At 45.2% G+C, this 22,201-nt stretch overlaps 2 protein-coding genes across 6 annotated transcripts in view; one reads left to right on the top strand and one right to left on the bottom strand.

The window, feature by feature from the left end:
- lrrk2 (leucine-rich repeat kinase 2) overlaps positions 1 to 5,444 on the top strand; it is a 29,212-nt gene extending 23,768 nt beyond the window's left edge. For 3 of the 5 annotated variants that reach the window (XM_076732114.1, XM_076732115.1, XM_076732112.1), the window contains exons 49-52: positions 423 to 649; positions 1,528 to 1,596; positions 1,692 to 1,832; positions 2,768 to 3,340. In XM_076732114.1, coding sequence (XP_076588229.1) covers positions 423 to 649; positions 1,528 to 1,596; positions 1,692 to 1,816 — 421 coding nt within the window. In that variant the 3' untranslated portion in view covers positions 1,817 to 1,832; positions 2,768 to 3,340. Of the gene's footprint in view, positions 1 to 422; positions 650 to 1,527; positions 1,597 to 1,691; positions 1,833 to 2,767; positions 3,341 to 5,411 lie in introns of those variants that run through there. The other 2 variants (XR_013077229.1, XM_076732113.1) reach the window with 2 other exon arrangements.
- Positions 3,530 to 20,688, bottom strand: slc6a15 (solute carrier family 6 member 15). The gene is made up of 11 exons (XM_076732116.1): positions 20,388 to 20,688; positions 14,630 to 14,787; positions 14,172 to 14,298; positions 13,853 to 14,034; positions 9,960 to 10,070; positions 8,278 to 8,519; positions 7,770 to 7,968; positions 7,164 to 7,356; positions 6,333 to 6,492; positions 5,874 to 6,036; positions 3,530 to 4,877 (listed from the first exon to the last, which is right to left on the bottom strand). Exons 1-11 carry the CDS (start codon positions 20,686 to 20,688, stop codon positions 4,497 to 4,499), a joined length of 2,217 nt encoding a protein of 738 aa, XP_076588231.1. The 3' UTR covers positions 3,530 to 4,496.
- Positions 20,689 to 22,201: the final 1,513 nt, after the last annotated feature.

Below are 22,201 nucleotides of genomic sequence, written 5' to 3'. Positions count from 1 at the left end.
AGTGTAATTTTGACCAGTTCTGGCATAAAATGCTGCCCACACGGTAATGCATACACAATGCTAATCCAATGATGTCACTCTGAAGAGGGTCATTCTGCTTCCTAATGGGTACTTTTCAGGCTTTAAATACATTGTGCTGCTAATACTTCTGTACTTAAGTAAGACTTTGGATGCAAGAGTTGTAGTGGAGCAGTTACTGTTATACTTCTTCCAGTATGTTCCGCAGTTGAAGCTCACTTCAGTATCCGTCATGTTGCTGTATCTAATAGTGTTTTATTGTTTTCATATTCAGAACGTCCGAGCGTGTAAGAGTTTGAAATCTTAAATACAGTGTTTGCTGCCACAGTCTGAACAGCGTCCCACATTTTGGAGATTTGGCTGTTTTTCATATGACATAACATCTGTGGCTCCTCTCCCTGCAGACGTGACTCCGGCTGCAGAGGCAGGCGGGGCAGCGAGGCGGAGCAGCCCGCCGACGCGGCTCCCTCCTGGGCCAGAGTGAAGGCCCTGCTGGTGCAGAGCGCCACGACTCTGTGGATCGGCACCAGAGGGGGCCACCTGCTGCTGCTGGAGCTCTCCAAACACCACACGCTGCAGGTCATCGGCCCCCACTGCGACTCCATCCGCTGCATCGCCTCCGCACTCATAGGTGGGCGCTCAGCTTTTATTTATTTATTTAGTCGTGTTTTTATGTCACGGCAGCATGGCGCCACAGGTGCAGATCTCTGTGGTGTGTGTGTGTGTGTGTGTGTGTGTGTGTGTTCTTGTCATGACACAAACCTGCGTCCTTTTACTGTGACAGAAACCTCATTCCTACAGTACACCACAGACACCCCACACTGTCGGATTTTGGAGCACCATGTCGCCTAAATTTGCATATTAATGAGGAAAAGTGATTTTCTAACAGCTCCCTCTTCGGGAAAGAAGTCCACACTGACACCAATTATATAACATATTAATACAGAGGGATCTTTGCTAACGAATACAGTCTTTACCCACATGATTGACCTGATTAGTGTCAGTGTTCATGTCTTATAAGAGATGGTGATAATAACAGCTCAGGTGGAAAAGAGGCTTCTTGCACACCTACAGTCAGTTTTCACGATGAAACTTCTAAATCACACGACATTTGGGCCTGAGAATCAGACACAATAGCATTGGTCATGTCTCATTTAGATTTTCTTCTGGGTTTATAGGAAGAATCAGACGCTTTTCTTTAAATCCTTGAGCTCAGAGCTGCTTAGGGACGTGCATGATGCTGCAGCACAAACACTTAAGGGGCAGGAAAATGAATAAAAACAAAGTGGAATGAAGCTCAGTCAGTGAAACAAACTCGTAATACGGCAGCTGGCGTGTCTTTTGTCTTCTTTCATCGCGATCTGTTGTCTTGTGAACAAATGTGTGAAACAACACAGCGCGCCGCTCACACTTTCTGCGCCATCACGTCTCTCTCTCTCTGCTCTTTGTCGTTATTCTCATGTTTGAATGCTCTTTGTAATTACAAATCTGTTTTCTCCTCATGAGCAGAAACACTAAACTGGACCAACGTGGTTCTGGTTTTGGGCCGGAGAGTCCCCCAAGACAAGAATCAGTTTGGTGAGTGCGACGGTTCGTTGTTTGTTTGTTGCTTTCTGAAGCAGTTGCCTCGCTGCGTGAGTTTCTCTGAAGTGTGAGTTTGTCGCTGCTCTCAGACGAGGAGTCGGCGCTGATGGTGTGGAACAGCACGCTGCCGATGGAGGTCAAAGACCTGAACAGACACTGCGAGAAGAGAGAGCAGATCGCGGCCAAAATGAGAGAGCAGCTCCATCCTGACTGAGCCCACACGTCTGTATGTATGTGGTTTATTCCTTAACAGCTTCTTCATTCATTTGAGCTCAATGCATTTATTTTATTCTTTACATGGTAACGCTGCACAGGCGTAGACTTGCTGTTAAAAGCTGCAGTTTTGATGAATTTTATGGCGTAAACTTTAATTTAAGGGCCTGACAGACGCAGTAGTAGCAGTTGTATAACCAGAAATGAAGGCAGACGTAGACGTAGTAGCTGCAGTCGTCTTAATAACAGAAGCCCCCGATCACACATCCATGCGCGCCCCCCCAGCTTGGTCTGCAGGTGTATATACAGCAGCGTGGGAATATTATAGGCCCGTTACAGGCAGCAGCGCCTCTATGATCCTCCCACAGACGTCGCTGCTCGTCACTTTGATGGCGAAGGTGTCGCTCCTCTCCAGGAACAAACTGACCCCTCGGCTCCTCTCAGCTCCTGTTAGATCGCTTGGAGAGGTTACATAATAACTCGCCTCACCTCGTCTTCCTCTTACACTTCATCTCTTTGTTCCTCCTCAGCTTCACTCGCAGCTCGTCTCCCGGCCATGCAAGCAGTGCAGTTCAGCAACATTATCATTAATCTCCTTTTAGCGTGGTCGTGCTGCAATAAGAACTTACCATATTAACATTATACAGGTTTCTCTCGTCAAAGTCAATGATTTTGAGGAAGCCATGCATACAAGCTGACAAAGTTAGTTATTTAAAACTGGTTAATAGAGGGAGTTTGTGCATAACAGTGCAATGCTGGACGTCATTTTGACTATTCTGTGTGTGATGGTGCACGTTTACCACATTGTAGCGCATATCAATATCCGCAAATATCCATAATATTACCAGAATTATTTCCAACAGACTGCCCAGCCCACCCAGCAGCAGCAGTAATGACTGGTCGGGGCGGTGGCAGTAATGACGGGACCACTTGTTTTAATTCTTTTTTACAGATTATTTGTCGAAAAGGGATCAACGCTCCAGTGGCTCCATGTGTCAGCAGGACACGTTGAAGTGGAAGTTTTACCTCACTTTCTGACAGCCATACATACTTTCCAGTGCACTGACCTCCAGGGAGACGAGCGAGGGGAAGCACGCTGCGGCGAGTCAATCAAAAGAATTAGATCCAAGAAATGAAGACATGTCTTCAGTGATGATGCTGATGTTTTACCAGATTAAGACAATCTTTGTTTTTTGTGTGGAGAAACGTTTTTCTAAAAGGGACGGTCTAATGCCGGATGTTCAGGTGTTCAGGAAGACCTCCTGCTCCTCATATGCTAGAGATGTTTGTTTACCTGAAGTATGATTTTAAAAAAAAACTGGAAAGAAAGCCAAAGGAAAAAAGCCTCTAAACATGTATTTTTCATTATTTATTCTCACGTCTGTGTGTGTTTACCTGTGAGCTCCGTCACTCCACCTCCATGACCAGAGCGCAGGGTGCTCAGATGCAGTTTTTATGTACCTGAAGTTTGTGATGGTGTCAAACACAAGTGAGTAAATACTGTTTTATGTACTGTGAAGGCTCTTTGTTCACTTTGTCTTCAGAATGTTATTTACGAAAGGTTTTTTAGTACACTTATTTACACAGAGTACTTGATGGTTTGATATCGGTGCATTAGATTTTGTGGTATTTCCATTACTTCTATTCGGATATTTTTTTATTCCGGAGGAAATAATCCAGGGAAATTCAAAGAGGAACAAATGACAGACATTCGTTTCAGGGTATGGACCATTTTCAGTCTTTAATCTTGACGAGGGGAAAAAAAGACATCGCATTTGAAGCCATTTCATGGAAAAGTTATTTACAAGGAGGACTCAGTCCTCACAAACATTGAGAGCACATTAGTAAAAAAACAAAGACACAAGAGTTAAGGATTTGAAGTAATTCTGAACCTTAAAAACATGGTGTTCTGATATCCAAACTATCAAGATAAATATATTTATAATATTTATATTATATTTACAGAATACCTTAAATATACAACGTCCATCATGTATTCTATAAACAAATATAAATTACTTAGGCACACTGACTCAAACAATCATGGGAGTGGTTGTCAAAGGCCATGCTCTTTGAACTGGGTCGACCTGAACTTTCACCAAGAACAATCAGTTTGGTCTCGCGTCGTTTCGCCGCCCGGAGCGGCCACACTGCTACTAATCTCAGTACTGCTTGGCCAGCGGTTAGGGGTCATAATGTACACACTGTTTTCAGCAGGACTCGAAGCTGGCTGGATTTACACTGCCCATAGACACGGGTGCAGCCCCAACGTGACCTCCTGACCCCCGAACCCCTCCCTCACAGACTCCTCCTTGCAGATCCCTGTTCAAGTAGGCCGGGTGGAGCGTCCACCTTATTGCTTACACCTTTTCTCTCCTGCGGCATCTGCAAGGAGGAGGAAGCTAAGGGCGGAGCGAGCTGGAGCCAGAGATGAGGTTGGGACGCAGCGAATGTGTTAACAAGGATGACATATATTCCCACACCTTTTTTTTTTTTTTTGAAGGTAGACAGTCGTATAAGGTTCAGAGACGACAAATAAGAGAGCAGCTACAATATCTACAAAGAATATACAGAACAAGTGAAATATACATGAATGATACAGCCAACTAAACGCACGCAGAGGGGTGGAGGGGAGGAGCGGCCAGCCGGTATGGCCGGGTGGGGCTTACTATACAGTCAGTCTATAAGTCCGACTCGGGCATGTCCGGCATGTCGGCCATCAAGTAGCCGATACCGTAACGGCCGTTGGGCGCGGTGTCCGCATCGGGGCCGCCGCCGCCGCTCTGCTTGCGGTAGATGCTGTTGCCGGGCATCGGCGAGGGCGCCTCGCTGGGCGTCTTGCCTTGGATCAGGCTGGTGTCGTCGTCCTCCTCCGGCCGGGCGCTCTCCTTGATGATGCGGCCCTTTTTGTAGGAGACGGTGGAAAGGCCACTGGTGTTCTCGTCGATGATGTTGAAGTAGCGCAGGCCAAAGACCACGGGCATCGGCATGATGGCCATCACCACCAGAGAGATGCAGACTACGATACCCCACGTGGGGAAGCGCACGTTCTGCTCCTTGGCCTGGAAGACAGACGGGAGAAAAACAGCAAGTTGGTGGAAGTGTTAATTTAGTGCAGAGGAATTAGAGCTTAGATGACAGGAAGTGTGGCCCTGTGGAAGTTTTTTCCTCAAAAAACTGCTCAGCAGAGGCGGAAATCCACCCAGAACGTGACACCTCATCTCATGATCAACTTATTCAGCAGATGACGGCGTAAACAACAGCCACTCTCATTAAATATATGTCATTTTCTGTGTCACATGGCACCTCTATTTCAGGCCCCTGTTATAAAATTACAGAACAACTGTGCCCAAATGCTGATATTATTATTTTTTACTGATGAAAATGCATTCGTTGGGGAAAAAAGCCAAACATTCACCAGTTTCAGCTGCTCAAATGTGAACGCTTGCTGCTTTTTTGTATATCATCATGAAGTGAATATCTTTGGTTGTAGACTGTTCCGTTTTACAGATGGATTCATTTATCAATCAAAAATATTTTTAATAACGATGAAAATGATTGTTCGCTGCAGCTCTGCCATCACCACTCCATTTCAGGAATGTACATGAATGCATGAAGAGTCTGCCCTTCAAGAAGAGCGATGTCATTCTGTACAGTCAGGTAAGGTAAATCCATCTGAGGCTTAGCTTGGCTGCAGGTGACCCTTATTCACTGTTTTGTTGAGCTAAGCCTCACTGACTTTGTCCTATTTGGCCTTTGCTCCGCTCACTGCAGCTTTTAAAATGACTGATTTTCTCTTGACGTGATCAAACAGGTGCTTGAATGTCTCTGTGGCAGACTGCACATCCTGTTGATTGTCTGAGGGTTAAAAGACGCCTGAACATGTGTTTATCAGTGAAAACTTTGCCTTTCCCCCCCGTTCTTAGCTACTGCCTCATTTACTTTGAACCCTTTAATTTGCTTTTAACTTGTTCCAGGTTTTTTAAGAAGTGGGGGAACTTCCCCCACCCCCATTGATCCCCGCTCCCTGGAGAAACGAGCCGGAGACGTTTACTCACCTCTTCCTGTATCCAGGCACTGTAGCTGGGCGGCGTCATGGTCAGCTGGACTAAGCTGCTGCACAGGAGGATCAGCAGCAGGATGGGCGTGATGTACTTCCACATGTAGTAGTAGAAACGGTACGGCGTAAAGCCCAGCATGTCCTTCAGGTCTTCAAAGAATCTGAGAGAGTGGCGGCAAGGAGGGGGGGGGCGGCGCAGCAGGAGGTGAGATCAGATGTTTGAGGTAAAGAATTCACAATAGCTTCATATTTATGCCTCATAAACCTGATGGCCTTTATGGCCTTGATGTGCTCATATACGGTGCTTTCATGGCTCCTTTTGAATCACTTCATTCAAATTTAAAACTTAAATAGCCATTAAAAAGTTTAGATTCTGCACACGTGTGAGGCATAATCTACATAAGTGATGAGCAATTGAAGTTACGACAATATGCAGATGATGACGTTGTGTACTTACTTATCGATCCCGTAGACCCAAGCAATTGCCACATTCTCCAGTACGACCACTATGAGCAGAGGCAAAGTGGCCGAGTAATCGTCAAACATGGCCACGAAGTAGTTCCCTGAGCGCTGAACAAACAGGAGGCCAATGGAGAAGGCCAACGCGCAGCATCCCACTGCAGGAGAGGAGCAGGTTGTTACTGTTATGTTCGCTAAGGAGGGACTGTCGGCGCTCTGAAGTCTTTAAGCTTTCAGCGATATAAAGATGTTTTAAATGGAAGTCTATACATCTTCATGACTAGCACATACAGTCTGTGTACTGTGCCTTGATTTATTATCACTAACACCCAATTTCAAACAAGAGGAGTGGAGATAAACTGAGCTAAAATGGAGTGTGTTTAAGTAGAGCGGGACCCATTTAAAGCTGCTGGAGTCAAACGGCCAGCGGGATGGCCCACATCTGTTCACTGTGGTGTGCAGCAGCCACACAGTCACGAATATCATTAATCAAACCTGTTGTACTGGTGTTAATTTCTTTCCTTCTGCTCCTCTCTATGTGGGAAAAGCTCAATTTTTGGGACTTTAATTCTTTTTCTTTGTCTGCAGGTTTAAGACTTTGCACCAGCATTATAACATAACATTACGATCTTTTTGCAATCCTGCATCTGCAAGATTTTACAAGATATCCTACTATTACTGCATCCATATATCCATAGGTTCACAGTCCCTTTTCAGAACGCACAAAGAAATTCCAGGCTTGGACACAAAAAGTGCTTCAGTCACCATTTTAGAAAGAATTTGATTATTCATCTGATCCTTGCATGAGTCAAAGGAGAGTGTCTCTAACCTGTTAGAAATTCCTTGCGGACTTTGAAGGTGTCTATCAGCGGAGTGAGGATGCCCTCGATGGTGCCGAACATGCTGCCCAGGCCAAGATTAACCAGCATGAGAAAGAACATGACGGACCAGAAGGGCGAGGCTGGGAAGTGGGTCATGGCCTCTGTGAAGGCAATGAAGGCCAAGCCTGTGCCTTGAACCGCCTGTTAGGGGAGAGAGGAGGAAGAGCCTTTATTTCACCCCTGTTGAGGTGGCCTTTATGGCTAATTTCCCTGTTTTCTACATATAATGAAAACAACACTCTCATCTGTTTCACATTAAATCCCTCTGAGCAGTTCAGCAGCCATAATCCTTAAAAGGAATAGTTCAACATTTTGGAAAATACCATTAACTCTTTTTTCTGAGAGTTATCCACAAAGCTTGATACCACTTGAAAGACTCTACAGTAAATAAATGAAGCTACCACTGGTTAGCTTAGCCGTTTCCCCCAGTTTCCACCCTTTGTGCTAACAGTCAGACTAAGCTAGCAGCTGCTAGCGGTGGCCTCATATTTAGAGTGAAGATATGAGAGCGGTATCAATCTTCTCATCCAACGTTTTTTTGTTTCTGCATGTACCTTATTGAGCTCGTCCTCAATGCTGCAGGATTCCAGCCCCAGTTTCTGGTACTCGTCCTCCTTCACCCCTTTGATGATGTCTATCATCTGATGGTAGTCCTCTGCACTGACCTGACTAGCCTGAGTGAGGTTAATGTGGTGGGGGATCAGGCTTTCTTCAATGCCATTCCCCAGCAATGCCACAATCTTGTTTATGTTCCTAAAAAAGCAAGAAGTTATTTATAGTTAAACATCAGGATTCTTGGTCAAGAAATTCACTGTTCGCTAAGCATGTCAGTCTTTACTTTGTCGCACCGTACATGTGAAGTTTAGCTACAACAACGGTGGCGGATTTACCACAAGACAGACATATTCAGTAATTTTTTGAACAATCGGTCCTTGATTTCAGCCAGATTGATCGATTTTACTGACTGAACCCTGAACTGCCAGCTGTCACTAGCAGCTGCAGCTAGCTAGCCAAACAAGCTAGTCATTAAACATCTAAATGTGTGGAGGAGCTCGTACTCACAGTGCGATACATTTGCCGTTCATTATGTTGGCTTTGAAGCCCAGCACTGCAAACACCACCAGGGTGGCCAGCACGGAGGTGAAGAAATTGATGAGAGACACCAAGACGGCATCGAAGTGGCAGTTGTTGTCCCGCTTGTTGTAGCTGGAGAAGGCGATGACGCCGCCAAAGCCGAGGCCCAGGGCGAAGAAGACCTGTGTGGCCGCCTCTCGCCACACCTTGGCCTCCAACATGATCTCCAGCTGAAGACACAACACAGGCAGGTTCGGCTTAGTTTGGTAACACAGTCTACGTTTAGGGTCATCATCACTAAGGGATTACATTTGTTTTCATGTACAGGTGTGAGCTTCAAGGGTGAAAACAGCAACAGAAACCTGCAAATAAGTGAAACCAACATTTCTTTAAAGTAAGAAAATGCCACACTGCATGACCCAATATGATAAAGTGAACAAGGAAATCCTGAATTTATGCTGCCCCTGAAGTCACGAAGGGTGATAATGTTTTTTTTATCTTGTATGCAGAAGATAATTACAAACATAAACTAAGTCTAAGCAGCGAAATGCACCTGAATGCAGCGGTTACGTAATACATTTTATTCGTTCAGTCCTTTTTCTGATATTACAATTTTAAGTCTGCAACACATCTGCAGCCCCATGCATGATGTACGGTTGTAAATACAGTTAATAATACAGTCAGTAAATCATGGCTGGCTACTGAGCAACAAATTTCAGTCGCGTGATGATGGCTTGATGTTATGCTGCCATTGATGTTTTATTTGAGCTTGTTGGGATATGTTTTACATATTTTTGTTATTTGCTTTATACATTTCATCATGCAGCAGGTATGTGTGAGTTCTGTGCTTCACCTGGCTGCAGGAAGCATTTGTTTTGGGACAATAAAGTTAAAGCTGAAAGCTGAAAAATGTACATCTGCTAAGTTGATTTACAGATGCATATTGATCCATTAACTCCTACCTATTATGATTATTATTATGAGTAGTGTTTTTGAACGTTTCTGTGTTTGTTCTTTGCAGACTCTCAGTGTGCCATCTTGCCAGAGGACAGCTGGCATCTGGACGCTTTCCACGTGTTTCAAACTGAGCAGAACGCACTTTGATGTCTGCAGGTACAAAGAAGATGGCGGCCGAGCGTCTCGTTTGAAGTGGAAAGATGTCAGCGGACGAGACTGAGCAGACAGACAGACAGACAGACAGACGCCGCTGTGGACGCGCCTCCGCTGCGAGCGGCTGGTTACATAAAGCCTCCTGTTTCCATGGTGACATGAATCCACAGCCCGAGGAGCCATTGGCCCGTTGCTGCTGAGGAGCTGGCCTATCACAGCGCAGATGCAATTTTTGAGTTGAGACACCTTTTTTTAAGCAGTGAGCAGATTCAATTTAACAGCGGCTGCTTGATGATACAGGAAGCCTCGATGTGCACTGCATATATTCAGCAGGGGACATGAAGAATGACAAATAACAGAAGTGTTTCTCTCAAATGGTGCTCAGTCAACCGAACCACAGGAAATTCATGGCACTACCACTTCATCCTTTTAGTCATTTCTCAAGCAAAGATGTGTGTCTTTGTCATGTGTTACAGACAGTAAGTGACTTCATTTGCCAGCATCCTGGCTCTGTAATTGTCCTTCAGGTCAGAGGAACGCTGGCTGAAAACATACGTTACCTTGGGTGTGAACATGTGTCGAATTCCGTCCACGGAGCCCTTCAGGAGCAGAGCCCGAACCAGGAAGCAGATCAGCACAACGTAGGGAAACAGGGAGCTGAAGTACATCACCTGTGAGCCAAGAGAACATCAGCAAACTTCAGTAAAGCCACTCAGTGTATTTCATAACGTCTTGTCCCTCCCCTGAGTTTGAAACACTGAGTCTTAGAAGACGTGAAGCTGTCAGGAACAAAGGACTCACGAGCGGAACAGAAATTAGAGGCAAAAAGTGTTTATAACAATCACGACGTTATCTTTAACCCAGTCTAGTACAGACGTCTGATGGGTTTCGAGATTACTGAGAAGCTTTTAATCTTGGCTATGCTCATTTCCTGTTTGAGAATACATGAGTGTGTGTGTGATCTTACTGCCTGGTTATCTACACGCAGTGTTGATCATGACAGTAACATCAAGCTGCTGACATTTCATTACACATTTTAAACTTTTCTTTTGTGTATCTTTGACAAAGACGATAACTTAATGCACCATGAAAGTTGTGTAGCCAATACCGGCAGGGGTCCGGGCCGGAGCTGGTCGCTGCCGAGACCCTTTGTCCAATCATCGTGCTAATTAGACAGAGGGCCTCTGGTCTCTTTTCTCCTTCTCTGTATAAATGAGGCGGTATAAGGAGTGAGAGGCCTGACTCAGACGCTGCATTGTGACACATCAGCTTACGGGAGTGCCCGTGGGGTGTGGGCGCAGGCACTAGGAGATGGTTTGGGGTTGAGTCATGAGCACAGCTAGTGATTCAGAGACACTGAGTCTCCTACATGGTGGTCCATATGTTGCTCTGAAGAGGATAGTGTAACGTCTGGTCTGAGGGGGAGCGTTCGTCCCCTGGCTTTCTTCTCGGGTCATTTACAGTTTTTGAAAACTAAACACGCTCTGCCTGCTGTTGTGCACTGACCACAGAGTTGACACAAATATTATAAAACTTGGTTTCTGGACGACAGCACAAATACAAAGTTGGTTTTGCAGCTTGGGAATGCATCTTTTTTCAAGGAGCTGAACCCTGCATGTAACTTAAAGCTAACACGTGCCCCTAAATATAAAGTGAAAGGTTAGAATTGTGATCCATTTCTGTGCTCAGTTTTTCACTTTCCTCAGCTGCAGCTCTCGTCGGCCCTTTTCTGATTAAACCTCTCAGCGTTTCGCTCTTGTTTAAGAACACAGTCGTGGCCTTGGTCAGCGCGAATCCAAACAGGCTGCTATTTTGTGTGATAAGCAGATATCTGCTCATTTGTAACCTCAGTCTTACGTCCTATCAAAGGGGGACTTCCATTGTTAAAGATTATGTGTCATGCCAGATAGCATGTGCTTCTTGCAAAGGTCATGTTCTGAGAACAGCGCTGTTATCTCCATGAACTGATGCAAAAAGTTTTCCCATGATGACACACACATATTTAATTGTTTAGCTTCTTCATACAAAACATGTCATTATAAAGTAACACTACATAATTTACCAGTTTGCATATAATTGGTTACTTAAGATGGTTTAACTCAAATACTTTCAATGAATTTCAGCATTATTTTACCAAATCCACGACAAGCCACCTCGCCTCCTCTCCCCCCTCTCTTTTTGGCCACACTCTTGACAATCACGCCAAGCCAAAAGAGCGCGTATAACCATGGTAACCAAAATGGTCTGATCCCTTTCACGCCCACCCACCCACACACAGACACACAGACACACACACACACACACACACACACACACACACACACACACACACACACACAAATGCAGATCGCTGTAGGGATATTTCTTGGAAAAGGCCTTTGTGAACATGGGTGGAGAGGGCATTAATATTCTTTTGTATCGCGCAGCGCTGATCAAACTTCAAAGACACTTCAGACTGGCCCCTTCGAGGGAGAGTTCATGCCCATTTCTACTCTGACCAACTCCAAACGCCATCCAGACACATCAGGTAGTTGGTGGAAGACCATCTGGCTCAAGCTGCACAATTAATCAGTAGCTTGGCTGTTGGCTGCAGGTTTTTTTCTTTTTCACAACAACCCAATATCTACATTTTTATTTCAGCAACTAGTTTTCATGACATCAGAGGAGGGACTTGAACATCCTTTGTGCTCACCCCTCGGATAGAGCGGCAGTTGTATCAGTGATTGTGACAATGATTGTGGTTATCAGCGATACTTCTCGCCAGCCAGCAGCAGCACGTGGCAGACAGGGGAAATGAAACTGTCTAAAGCTGCAAAACCATTGTAGCACAGGCCAAGATTAAAGCACCTCTGCTGCTGAGGGCATCCATCTTGTTTTGTCTGTGGCTTTTGTGGTGAATGCAGCGCAGAAGACGAGGGCTCAGCGGAGCCAAGCAGACAGCAGACACCTGTCGGGATAAGACTTGGTCTAGAGACAACGTGGGAAAACCCATTTAGCTGATGTAAGCCATGTTTCTCCCTCCATGCAGCTGCAAACCTCAGCGGGTGCGTTTGAGAAGCAGAGCGTTTTGCCTGCCTGATTTTGCTAGCTTGCTCAGGTTTTGCTGATTTGGTCACTTTTCCTTGAGATTTGTGCTTCCACCATTGGCTTCGTAGTTAAACGTTTCCTTTGACACCACATTTCACTGGCTTAAAAACTGTTACGGCTAACGTTATGCTAGCAACCAACTGCTGCATATTTCTTGAAACTGGATAAATAAAGATCAAGTTACTTGCTTTTGAACTCTGGTTTGGTCTCCACCAACTCCTGAGATAAATGTGGGTCTTTAGCTGCTAGATGCTCCACTTTTTTCACCAGCTAGTCACTAATTTTGTGCACTAATGGGCATGTTGCATACAGTAAGTTTGTTGGAGCTTTTCAACAGTTGCAGCTGATGTTTGCAGCTGAGCCTGAACCGTACTGTGAACGTACTGCAAACACAAACTAAAATGAGGCTAAATGCCCAACGGCGCCGCAGAGCTGGATGTTAATTCTCCATGATTTTGGCACAGTTACAAAGACTCATTTCACTGAGTTAAGTTCATTCAAATTCCACAAGACCGTCCTGTGTTGCGGACAAAAAATGTGATCTCTGAAATATACTGTATTAACTCTGACCCCGCGCTTTGTTTTAACCCAGCCCAGGCCTGGCATCACAAGCAAGGATAATACCAAAATCAAATGACTCTCCCATCAAAGCTTACTCTGGGAAGATTAGAAAGCGTGAGCATTTTTCCAATTAGTGCAAGCTTGACTGTGACCTTGGAAATACACTGGCTAATGCTTGTCATATGATATGAGAAAGTGTGGAATGATAAAGATCACCTGTAGAAAGAGAGGAGCGGGGGTGAGTTTGCAAGCAAACGCCAACCTTTAGCCAGTGGGCTAATCCTTCCGGATGCTAGTCACGCTACTGTCAGCTTTGCTACACTAAGATAAAATAAGCTTATCCAGAAATCCCACGCGAGATCACATGAGCTCTCAGGGTCATATCTGACACTGAATCATTAGAAAAATTTGTCAAGTCACATTACGGTCATCACTTAGCTGTGTCTTTAGGCCAGGCATCAATACAGTCTGCACTCTGCAAGCCTCTGCCTTAAAGTGAGCTAAGTATGTGTGAGAGGATTTTCCAAAACACTTGGCAAGAAGTGGCCTTTTGTTTCTGTCACTGCTCCCCAGTTTCCAGCGTATAAATGTTATATTTGAGTAGTTATATAGGCCAAGCTGCTGGGATTGCAGAGCAGCTGTACTAAGCCATTTCCTCTGTTCTCATCCTCTCTTGCTTTCACGAACTGCCTCCTCTTTACCCAAAAAATTATAGCTGGTGTGAGCCTGAAGTGGGACAAGAACAAGCGCTGCAGAAACTACAGAGGAAACACAAAGTGCAAACTGAGAGCCTAATCCTTCTTACCTTCCCAGAAGACTGGATGCCCTTGATCATGGCGAGGCAAACCATAGACCAGGCCGCCAGCAGGCACAGGGTCATCTTCCAGTTGAGGCCTCCACCCTCGGAGATGCTGTCGGAGATGTTCAGGGCCTCGCGGTACCAGTAGTAGGTGGTGGCCGAGCTCTTCTCGCACTCCGGCACCACATCTATGGACAAAAAGGTAGAAGTTACAGCTCAGCCTTTATTAGAACCAGCACTATGAAAGCCTCCAAGTCTTCTAAAGCGAGTTAAGAGTTAGACAGTGCCAAGGATTCTGGTCTTAATATGTCTGATTGTGTCTTACATGTACTGGTCTTGTTCTTGACGAGGGGACACTCGTGCCATGGCAGAGGCTGCTGGAAGGACTGGGAGAAATAAAAAAGGCTCCAGCTGATGATGACATTGTAGTAGAGAGCCACGAAGAAGCACACCTACGGGCAAGAGAGGCGAGTTAACGTCACACACACGAAAACCAAGAACAGGGAAGAGACGCAAAACCAGCTCTAAAGGCATCAATCTGCAAATATGCAGCTGATTTTCCACTTACAACAAGAGGAAACTGCCTCATTTAAGCATCCATGAATGACCAATGTGCACACAGGTATTGCTGCTAATGCTGGAAACATAAATTACATCACTTCCTGTCTCCCAGAGATGCTATAAAGTGCTTTGCTTTAACGTGACATATCAAACCATCAAAGGTGCTTAAAGCCACGATGAAAGTGATGAAAGAGTTGATGTTGGCCTCAGCGTCAGACTCACCACACAGCTGGCGAAGCCGATGCCCCCCAGTCGAGGGCTGATGTAGTTCCACACCCCGATGCTGCCCCTGCGGATCCGCTGTCCCACGGCGAGCTCCAGGAAGAACAGCGGGATGCCAATCAGTATCAGCAGGATGAGATAGGGCACCAGGTACGCTCCTGTCAGTCAAAACAGCACAGACAGCAAGTTAAACGAAGGGAAACTGTGGCATCAGATAACTGAGAGGTGACACCATTTCAGTTCCTGAGAGCCGCCTGTGAGCACGTGGCACCACACAGCTTGTCACGAACACTGCAGCCTCCTAAACTTTAACTGTACCTACTGTCCCCCTGATGGTGACACATTTCGCCTGAAAGCACATAAATACACACAGCAGCCTCTTTAACGCGATCTGTCTCATTATCTCCCAAACACACACACACACACACACACGCGCAAATTACAACACACACATCTGCTGAGCTGCATCTGTGTGTCTCCACCTAATACGTCCCCCACGGTGTGTGGTGCAATCAGATAATTCTGGAAACCAGGAAAGATAGTGAAGTCTACAATTACCTAAATTACAGTGGGATTACTCTGAGGCCCTGAAAGACGGCATTCTTCTCTAGAATTAAGGTTTCGGGGTGAATGACTAACATTAAAACAGGCTGTAACAGTGCGGTGCGATAAAGTACAGGGGGGGCGCATCTCTTGTGACAGTCAGAGTACTCGTGAGCAGGAGGACTGCCGGGCACATGATGCTTGAAAAGAACCTAAAACTGGCTGCTGGTTAGATGTGTTCAGTGGCACAGATTTTTAAATAATGTGGCTTTTATTTTCCACTGGGAGGAATGAAAGGTATGAACGTTTTCCTTCCTCACGTGATATGAAAGCAACTCTGTGTGCTTGGAATTACGTCATTTCAAAACTGCATGGGCGCTGACGGAAAAACCAGGCAACCTGTTCTTGAAAACACACTTTTTGAGGTCATACTTTTGGCCCAGCGGCAGTGACGCCTCGCTTCAAAAACCAGAGTCTGAAAATCCCCTTTTTACGAGCGTTTTTTCTTCCTCTCACAGGCCAGACGAGTCATTAATGACAGCGTCAAAACTTCCGCCATGGGTGTATTGTTTTTAAGATTAGATTCATCCCTGTTTCAACACAGTTTATTGTTTCATGTGGCAGGACGTTCATTCACATCCTTTCCTGAGTCCTGCTGTCCCTCCCAGGTTTGACTACGATGGAAGTGGTCACAGACAGGAAGTAAGTGCGCGTGCGTGTTGTTTTAAGCATGTGTGTTTTTGTATGTACAGTACACTAACTGGTTTCTAATATTAAAACATCTAATTCTGGTTCACTGAGTACACGTCGTTCTGGGAGGAGGCTTTGACATCAGTCGGCATCAAACACCCCTCTGGTTTCTATTGTCTTTTAAAACCCTCGACAGTCGCTCCGGGACACTTTGATGGCACTTTGAGAAAGCAAACAGCCTGATAAGAGTGCATTTCATCTTTCCTTAAAATAATCTCACTTGCATTGCATGGAACAGCTGGTTTATCCAGTCGAGGCATCGTTCACACGACTCACATTTCCGTGTTTTCTGCAGTGCCACATGCGCAGCGTTCAGGGCGTGGATAGTTTGTATTACGAGCGACGAGGAATGATTCACCACGTCAACACAACCTTGTGTGCTGGGTGAGTTTACTTCTGATGGAATGAGGAGAAACAAACCACAGGATGACGCCCAGAGGTTTTTGTAATCGAGCTACACTATCTCTGGTTCTGAACAGATTTTGCAACCGCTTTCTGGGTTGATTCCCAGATGCAAGCTCAGGCACTGGCAGCCAACACTTGTGTATTAAAAATGACAAAGCACACGCTGCCATTGGTTGGAACAAACTCTGTAAGGGGCCGGGTTGAAGATTCACACCTCTTCAGCATGTGACTGCAGGTGTTAGTTCTGCTCTAATGTAACACCAGAGAAAAATTACACTCAGGCCACAAAAGGTGTAAACACAAGTTTAAAGAAGCATCTAGAACCGTGCGAGCAGCTCTGTGAGACTGCTTTAAGCTAAATGCTAATGTCTTCATGCTAACATGCTCACAATGACAATAATGGCGTGCTGAAGTTTAGCATGATGTTAATCTCAGCTTAGCGAGTTAGCTTGCTAATAATTGGTAGATTGCACTAAACCACAAGTACAGCGGAGGATGATGGGAATACATCACCAGCTTTTTATGCATTAAAGTAAAACATTTGACCTGATGATGGCGCCAGTGAGAGCCGTAAACCCTGTTAAATGATTGAATCTCGTGCTACTTAACGATTTGAGATACTTAGTACTTCAAACTCCAGCCATAATCCATAAACAGTTAGTTTATTGATCAATTATCTGACCAACAGAAAATCAATCAGCAACTACTTTCATAAGTGATTGTTTTGGTCATTTTTTTAAGTTGCTGTCCATTTGTGCTTCTGAAATGTGAAGATCTGTGAACATCGGACAAAAACCATCATTTTGAATATGATGCCACTTTAAAGTTTGATTTAAATTGACATTTTTTTTATGACTTTCTGATCTTTTACAGACGGAGCGGTTAATGGAGAAAATAATCGACAGATTAATCGACAGTGAAAATAATCATTGGATCCACTGCAGCGCCCGGAGAACAAAAGGCCCCTCTGTACTCCACACACACATCAAAGCAAGTTTATGTAAGTAGATGAAAGGCAACGCTGTACGTACACGTGTATGAACGCAGCACGTGATGCACGTATAGGTTCCTGGTGTGGGTGGATAAAAGAGGCAGATAAAGTACACAAACACACACACACACACACACACACACACACACACACACACACAGACCTGCCCCATTTTAATCTAATTATTTGAACACAGCAGGGTGGCCAGAGCTGTTTAAAACAGACCTGAAAAGATGACAGGGTACACAGAGCGGTCGTGATTTGAGCTGCACCCCCCTACACACACACACACACACACACACACGAACACACACGACCAGATACTAACAGATGGCTCTTATGCAAATTCTGTACAAAAACACACTTGTAAGAGCATGTTTGGGTGCACTGCATGGGTGTGCGCACACACGCACGCACACACGTACGCACACTTCTTATTGAACTTTTCCCTTCAACAGACTAGTTTCACACACACATTCATTACACACAATAAGGACAACTAATGTATAAACAAAGGCAGCTTCATGTTCGCTGCTGCACACCAGGCCTGGCCGATATGGTTGGAGATCAGTATTACAAAGCTAATATTTCACAATACTATACATATGTATGTATGTCACATGATGCCAAATCCATGCCAGTTCACTTTTTAAAAGATCCAACTGATGTTCATTGCAGTGAATCAAGTTATTGATCATATTATCACGATACCACTGAAAGTCAAGCCTTATTGTAGTGCAGCCCTGCTGAAAACCACATACGATGGCTGTTCCTAAACCTGCAGTTAAACTACAACAATAACATGTTTCGCAAGAAGGAAAAGTCAAGAGATGCCAGATTATAAATACTACCTCTGTCCCACATGTGGCCGCTCAAAGACTGAGGGACTTCCTCTTTCACGTTCCTTACCGACGTTCCTTTGTTTTCCTTACATGTGGAGGGTATTTTGGGGACCTCTCCTTGTCTTTTTGGGGAGTTCCACTGTAACAGGAACCATTGCAGCTGTGGTTCAGTAAAGGCAGGGCGCGAGTCAGCCAAAGTAACGGCTGGTCGACAGAAGGAAATAATGTTATTGCACAATTGCTGATAAATCAATGAAACAATGTGCTACTTTGGCTCTGATGCACCTGACTCTCTCTGCCCGTAGCCACCACTGTGGCTTCGCTCAATGTCCCGCCCACAGCACTGTCTGATTGGTTACATGTCACGAGTAATAGCCTTTCAACGCTGAAGGCTACTGTGTCATAGACAGGCGAAGAGGACTGCTGGGAACACTGGAACTGCTCCAGTTCGTGAGTGGAGCTGCGTCTTAATCCAGTGGATTAACAAATGCTGTTCTCTTTATGAAAGTAAGACCAGCGATTGTCTGAACAATGGGAATTTGGTCGGGCGGGCGCGTATCGACCAACCGATCGACCAACTGACCAGCAGTTGTCAGCCCTGCCCGCAGGCGCAGGGGATGATAGGCTATTCAAATAAACACGACTTGGATTAAGAGCTTCTATCCTGTCTGACAACCTGCCCCAGTCGGTTTCATTTAATCAGCTTTCTTCAGTTAGTGGCTTCGCGTAATCTCCAGGTGGGAAGTGCAACACCTTGTCACCTTCCCAGGACACACACACATTAGAGTACAACCCCTGCAGCGAGTCCTCGTCATAACACTCTGTGGGGACAAGCAGTGCACGCGCTCCTGTCAGGGCATTGTGGGAAATGTGGTCTGATTGCAGCGAGGTTGAATGCGTGGTGACAGAGGTGTTCTGAGGTGTAGTGTTTGTTGGTGAAATGTCGCACACACCGCCAGAGACACGGGTGGTCACATGACTCATATCGATCCTGAAGGTCACGCAGCAGTCTGGTTTTGACACACTGCACACCAAACACCTGATCTGAGATCTGCATTTCAGCTCAAGTCATGATGAGTCTTTTTCCTGCTGTAAGCTGATGATGCATTTTGAGTTTTAGTTCAGTTGATCTTTCTTTTTATTCCTTAACACATGGCAGTATAAATACAGCGGCATAATAAAAGCTCCACGGTCACCTTGTGACCCACATACAAGCTGTTTTCAGAACTGAAAGAAGTAAAAAGAGGAAGACTATACTATAAAACTTCTGGTATCTGAGAGTATGGAAATCCAATTCCACCTATGTTTCTGTGTGGTTAATGGAGTTAAATGCACTCAGGCTTCCTCTACAAAACCATAGAAGTGAATCACACCATCATTTTTTTTGAATGTGCGTCTCAGAAACTACAAATATGGCTGCCTTCTTTGCACTTTTTTCAGACTTTTCTCTGAGCTCCGTCAGATCCTGATTCCTTAAAGTCATATTCCAACATGTTGTGCTCCGCTAATCGACTGTCTGCATGTCACAGAATGGAAACGCTTGTTGGGTTGCTGCAGGTTCATTCTAAAGTTCATGGTCCTTTTTTGGGGGGGCTGTCATTTCTGTTGGGGACAACATTGAGATCTGACAATGTGGAAATATTGCTGAAAAGCAGAAGACGCCCAAACAAGTTGTCGCAAATCTCTGTGATAGTCAGACTTATTTGGAGGAGAAAACAAAGGCGAATGCTGAATTTAAAACTCAAACTGTTCCTGCTAAAATGTCAAACTTCCTGGTGTAATTTTGACCTGCTCTTCTTGCCGTAGTTGCAGAGGAAAACTGTGCACATGCACAGTTTTCCTCTGCAACAAGCCATTATTGTGCACTCACTTTTAAGTTTTGCAAACTCTGTCGTCTTATCGTCTTAATACTTGTGTTTGTTAGCAGATAGCAGCAATGAAAAAATGTTTTCACAGCTTCTTCATGATATTATGAACCAAAACTGTGAGAATAACAGCCATGTTGCAATACCCAGAATTCTTGTAGCTTAGCTCATATACACAGCTGAATCCTGGTGATGTGCATTTGTAAAGAAAATCCAAAATAGATTAGACAGATTTCGTTGTATATTCATGTAGTTCACTTTTCGTATTAGTAAATACTGTTACCAAACATTTCTTCATCATTTCTGCCCCCTCCCACTGTGCATGTGCTTTCCCACAGTGAAGCTTCAAGCGAGTAACTCACCCCCTCCGTTCTTCTGACACAGGTAGGGGAATCTCCAGACATTGCCCAGGCCTACAGAGAAGCCCACCTGGGCCAGGATGTACTGGAGCTTGCTGTTCCAGGCCGGGCGTTCCTCCTCCTCGCCGTCCGAGCCCCCTTCCTCCACGTCGCACTCTTTCCCTTCCCCCTCATGGTTGTTGACGATCAGCGAGCTCTTCTTGAAGGAATCGTCACAGGCGTCCTCGTTGGAAAGCAGGTCTTTGACAGACTCTGTGACATCGTCGTCAAGCTCTCTCTTGACGGCCTTGCTGTTTTTGGGCATTTGATAAAGCAAACAAGGGCGAGGGGTGGAATGTCTTTTTGGCTGGCGGGCTGGAAGGGCAGAGCCGGTGTCGGTGAAAAGTCACTGTTTGAACTTTGACTGTGCAAAGATGGAAGGTTTTCTTTGGGTTCAAGGGCCCGTTAGGTCTGAAACAGTTTGTGGAGGATTGAGTGAGAATGAGGTGATTTATTTCTTCATTATCACCAAATGTCTGTGGGAAAAGGAGGAAAGACTGCAGTGAGTAAACAGCCAATGACAGTGACAGGTTGTGTCCTGATCTGTCATTGATGAGTTGCTGCTGAGAGCCGAGTCATCGGTGTAGCTCTGTGTCTGACTCGTTTTACCCCGATTGAACTTTGCTTAAGCAAAACCTGCTCACAAATGAAGCTAAGACGGACTTTTTGCACATGGAAATGAATCTTTTACACAAAACAAATGAAGGAACGAAACAGTCACTGAACCACCAGAACAGATTTCAGCCGCACACATCACACTCCCATTCACAGAAAATACTTCACAACTTTCCACCCCTGCTTATTCGCACCATCTTAAGTCCATACAGAGAATTATTGCTTTATCCAGAGGATTTCTCACATGGAGGTCACATGGCTGGCAGGGGCAGCAGGACCCATGAATGAGGATCATCTTGCTGGCAGTCACTGCTGTGACATTCGGCTGGTTGTGACTGGGACAGCGACAGGTCGAGGTATAGAGACGATCACGTTTCCAGCCTCCTGAATAATTGAAGGGAGGAGTCCATTTGCATACGAACCCAAACATACCTTTTCTGCCCTGCTCACGGATGGGGAAGACCCTCTCATATGAATCGATATCAACTTCCAAAATAATGGTACGAATACGAGCCGCTTTCTTAACCAAAGGGTCGAGGAAACAGGGTCGTATTCCTCTAAATGTCTGTGCGTAAAAGACGCAATCATCGTTTTATTTATTACCATTTAGTCTCTGGGTTTTAGTACAAGTAGGATGGGAAAGATTCAAGGGTGTGGACACCGTCCACCCAAAGGCGCGTTAACGTGCGCAACGTGATTGTCTTTTTCATTTCTGCATCCTGGGGCGTATTGCTTTTGCCTTTTAAGCGTGTTTAACCTTAAACATTTTCATAAAAAACACATCACCGGCGCGAAAAAAAAAAAATGCGACGCGGCCACGCTGCAGAAATACAGCATGCCTCCCGCCTTTCACCAACCAGGAGATTAAGTGATTAATAGATTTCCTTTACCGCCCCCAGATTAGCCTGGTTTGTGTGAGGCAAAGGCCGCCGTTTCATAATCCAGTGAAGGCAACACAGCAGCCAAAAGGACCGCTGATGCTGAGTAACCTTCACTGCAGCTATTATGGAGGCTGTGATGGGAAATGGCATCGCGGTTATTGTACGAAAATGAGGGTTCAGGCTGAGGATGACTGAGCGCACTGAGACATAAAGGCTTTTTTTTCTGTCTGCACATGACTCAGGAGTAATGAGTGAAAAAAGGCCGGGAGTTTATGAGAAAAA

This window comes from Chaetodon auriga, chromosome 6 (assembly GCF_051107435.1).
Source record: "Chaetodon auriga isolate fChaAug3 chromosome 6, fChaAug3.hap1, whole genome shotgun sequence".
NCBI lineage: Eukaryota > Metazoa > Chordata > Actinopteri > Chaetodontiformes > Chaetodontidae > Chaetodon > Chaetodon auriga.
This window is presented reverse-complemented; position numbering and strand designations above follow the sequence as displayed.

Coding starts and splice junctions, on each gene's coding strand:
- slc6a15 (XM_076732116.1), bottom strand. CDS start 20,688: ATGCCCAAAAACAGCAAGGCCGTCAAGAGAGAGCTTGACGACGATGTC. Junction 8,520..9,959: donor GACACATGTTCACACCCAAG/GTAACGTATGTT, acceptor TTGTGTCTTCAG/CTGGAGATCATGTTGGAGGC. Junction 4,878..5,873: donor GTGCCTGGATACAGGAAGAG/GTGAGTAAACGT, acceptor TCTGTCTTCCAG/GCCAAGGAGCAGAACGTGCG.